This window comes from Rhincodon typus, chromosome 48, assembly GCF_021869965.1.
Source record: "Rhincodon typus isolate 14 chromosome 48, sRhiTyp1.1, whole genome shotgun sequence".
NCBI classification, from domain to species: Eukaryota; Metazoa; Chordata; class Chondrichthyes; order Orectolobiformes; family Rhincodontidae; genus Rhincodon; species Rhincodon typus.
The window spans coordinates 5,527,750-5,530,940 of NC_063379.1; the positions used below are offsets into that span (position 1 = coordinate 5,527,750).

The 3,191-nt window shown below is 49.8% G+C and overlaps 1 protein-coding gene across 1 annotated transcript in view; it reads right to left on the minus strand.

Moving 5' to 3' along the window:
* Nucleotides 1-1,105: 1,105 nt before the first annotated feature.
* The window catches only part of ethe1 (ETHE1 persulfide dioxygenase), a 6,369-nt gene continuing 4,283 nt past the window's right edge, over nucleotides 1,106-3,191 (minus strand). Inside the window, exons 5-7 of the mRNA XM_048620782.1 lie at nucleotides 2,957-3,046; nucleotides 2,520-2,636; nucleotides 1,106-2,304 (exon numbers count right to left, since the gene is read on the minus strand). Of these exons, the coding sequence (XP_048476739.1) occupies nucleotides 2,240-2,304; nucleotides 2,520-2,636; nucleotides 2,957-3,046 (272 nt within the window). The 3' untranslated portion in view covers nucleotides 1,106-2,239. The remainder of the gene's footprint in view (nucleotides 2,305-2,519; nucleotides 2,637-2,956; nucleotides 3,047-3,191) is intronic.

Below are 3,191 nucleotides of genomic sequence, written 5' to 3' on the forward strand. Positions count from 1 at the left end.
ATTCGGGCCCATTCCCCAGACTGTCCACACCCTCTTGTATCCCCCTCACTACTTAACATACCCACACTGTTTAGTGTCATAGTCACAGAGCTGTACGGCACAGAAACAGACCCTTTGGTCCAACTCCTCCGTGCCGACCAGATATCCTAAATTAATCTAATCCCATTTTCCAGCATTTGGCCCGTATCCTTCTAAACCCTTCCTATTTCATGTCCCCATCCAGATTCCTTTTAAATGTTGTAATTGTACCCGCCTCCTCCACTTCCTCTGGCAGCTCATTCCGTACACGCACCATCCTCCGCATAAAAAAAATTACCCCTCAGGTCCTTATTAAATCTTTCCTCTCTCACCTTAAACCTATTTCCTTTCGTTTTGGAATTCCCCACCCTGGGGAAGAATCCTTGTCTATTCACCCTATCCATGTCCCTTATAAACCTCTGTAAGGTCACACCTCAGCCTCTGACACTCCAGGAAAAATTGCCCCAGCCTATTCAGCCTCTCCCTATACCTCAAACCCTCCAACCCTGGCAACATCCTTGTAAATCTTTTCGGCACCCTTTCAAGTTTCACAACACCCTTCCCGTGTCGTTGACAGATTTGGAAATATTACAGATCGGTTTTTCCACATCTGGATTATTGGACTGACGGGGTTCCTGCACTGACCCCCCCAATAGTAAGAGTCTGTCACCCGATCTGTTCGTTCATACCCTTGGCATTCTGTCTGTTCGAACATTCTCCGTTCAAGTGAGTACATCCCCCCAAACCCCATACGCTTTGTTTCCTGGCTTCCTGCGTAGGATAAAAGCCTTCTGCAAGTGTGCTATGCTACTGGCGTAACCCCCAAAACACTGCAACAAGTTTGAGTAACACGATTTCCCTTTCATAAATCCGTGTCAACTCTGCCATTTCTTTCCAAAGCCCAACACGCTCCAATATTTTCTCTCGTACTGAGGTCTGTGGCTTTCACTCTCTCTGTCACATATTTCATTTACCCTGTTCTATCAGTGTCTCAATTGCCCTGAGACGGAGGGGATTTTGTTTTGCTCTTGGATAGATGTTTTGCAATCCGAGGTGTCCAAGAGCAGCCAGAAGATTGGTTTGAGCCTTACGAGAAAGAACACAAAGGAACAGGGTTTATTGCTCAGCACTCTAAATGTACAGCCCTCACAACCGCACCCCATCACAGAGGGGGCGTACAAAAAAAGACAACGATACAAAGAGGGAAGGAAGAGTCCAAAATGTTCCAGTGACCCTCGATTCTCTCCGATTCCAGACCTCCCGATTTAATTTCCATTCGCTCAGGATGCGAGGGGAGAGGGAAGGCATCAGGTAGTAGATTCACAAAGGCTTGCGGTTAACAGGACTGAAGATTCCAGTGTTATTGGCAAGGCTAACCACGACACCTTGACATTCTGCTGGTCATTCGCGACACACTCGGGGCTGTTGGGCAAGTTGCTGTCCAAAACCTGCAGCAAAAACTTGGCACACAAGCACGGGAGGGAGTAGGGGACGTTTCAATCCTCTTCGTTTCCCCCCACTCCCCGCTATCTACAAAAGAGAAAAAAGGTACGACGCAATGCGGCTGAAGAGAGAAACAAAGTCGTCGAGGCTCTCCCTCTTAGACCCATCAGGCCAGACACAAAGAGTTTCAGAATGAGGTGACAATTTGCAGTCTGTGGGGAAAAAATGCCAGTGGGAACGCAGGTCGACGCACGGAGAATGTGCCCCGAAACAACCACGCGTGCCCAGGCAGAATTCAAAATACAACGTGGCGTTTTTTTTGTGTGTATGGGTGTGCAGAGGAAGATTCCAGTGTTCATATATGGTTGGCGAGCCCCACTGCAGACTCCCTCAGCGACCTGCAAATCGGTGGCTCAGACACACTGTTTGGGAGGTTGCTGACCAAACGTGGAATGTCACTGGTGACGTACTGGCACCTCCCTCCTGTTCGATACTGTTAGGCAGGCTGAGGACAGAGCCTTCGGAACTAGGACTTGATTGGGAGGATAAACACTCGTGATACACGCTGAAAGTGAGACACGATTCCACCACCCAGAGCCTCAAACCCAATCAGTGGTGTGCACGACAGAAACACACACACACATCTCCTTTAGTGATCCAGAGAGCAAGAGAGAACCAGAACAGGAGAGAACAATTCAATAAAAGTGTTTCAGACAGGAACTAGGAGTGTCTAAATCTCATGAAACCATCTGCAGTCAGTGTGAACTGTTTGGAACCTTTAACTGCGCTGATCCCTGGGAATGTCCTGAAGGCCACACACCATGTTCGCTGGGAGAGCTTGGTCTACAAAGACACAAGGTGACAGAATACATGTCAGATACAGAGTAAAGCTCCCTTTACACTGTTCCCCCACCCCGCCGCTATCAAACACTCCCAGGGACAGGGACAGCACGGGGTTAGATACAGAGTAAAGCTCCCTCTACACTGTCCCCCATCAAACACTCCCAGGGACAGGGACAGCACGGGTTTAGATACAGAGAGAAGGTGCCTGTACTGACCAATCTGTTGGGGATAGGGCAGCTTCAGGTTGTTCATGATCTCTATGAACTCCGGCAGTGACTTGGAGAGACGCGGATTGAGTCTTTTCTCCTCTCCCACTGTGGTAACGGTTTGACCTGGAAGGGGAAAACACAGATTCGAGATGGGAAACTCTGGCTGAAAGGTACAGAGAGGCACCAGGGAATACAGGAGGCAGGCAGGGGGAGCACACTGCAGCCTTCGGGGTCAGAGGGTGAGAATGAGGGAAAGGGAGGGAGGGCAGGACCAGGGGGGCAGGGTGTAATGAGGGTGGAGGGGAACAATAAGGCTTACGTGAGATGGAAATGGAAGAGGAGGAGGCAGGCACAGAGACAGCAGCGGGGTGGGGTGGGAGTTGAGGTAGGGGCAGAGAGAGCAGGAGAGCACGCATCTGGGCTTAGTAAATGCCATGCCTTACCTGTGTAATCATGGGCTGGATACAGCAGACACTGATCAGGGAGGGTGAATATCTGACTGTGCACTGAGCGGTACAGAGACTCTGAGCTTCCTGTGTCAGAGACAGAACACACTATTAATAAAAGCTACACTATAGGGCACAGAGCACAACACACGGCAGGGTATATCACTGGTGTCTCTCAGTCCCCTCTCTCTCTCTCTCAGGGAGATATCTGTACACTGACTGGTGTCTCTCA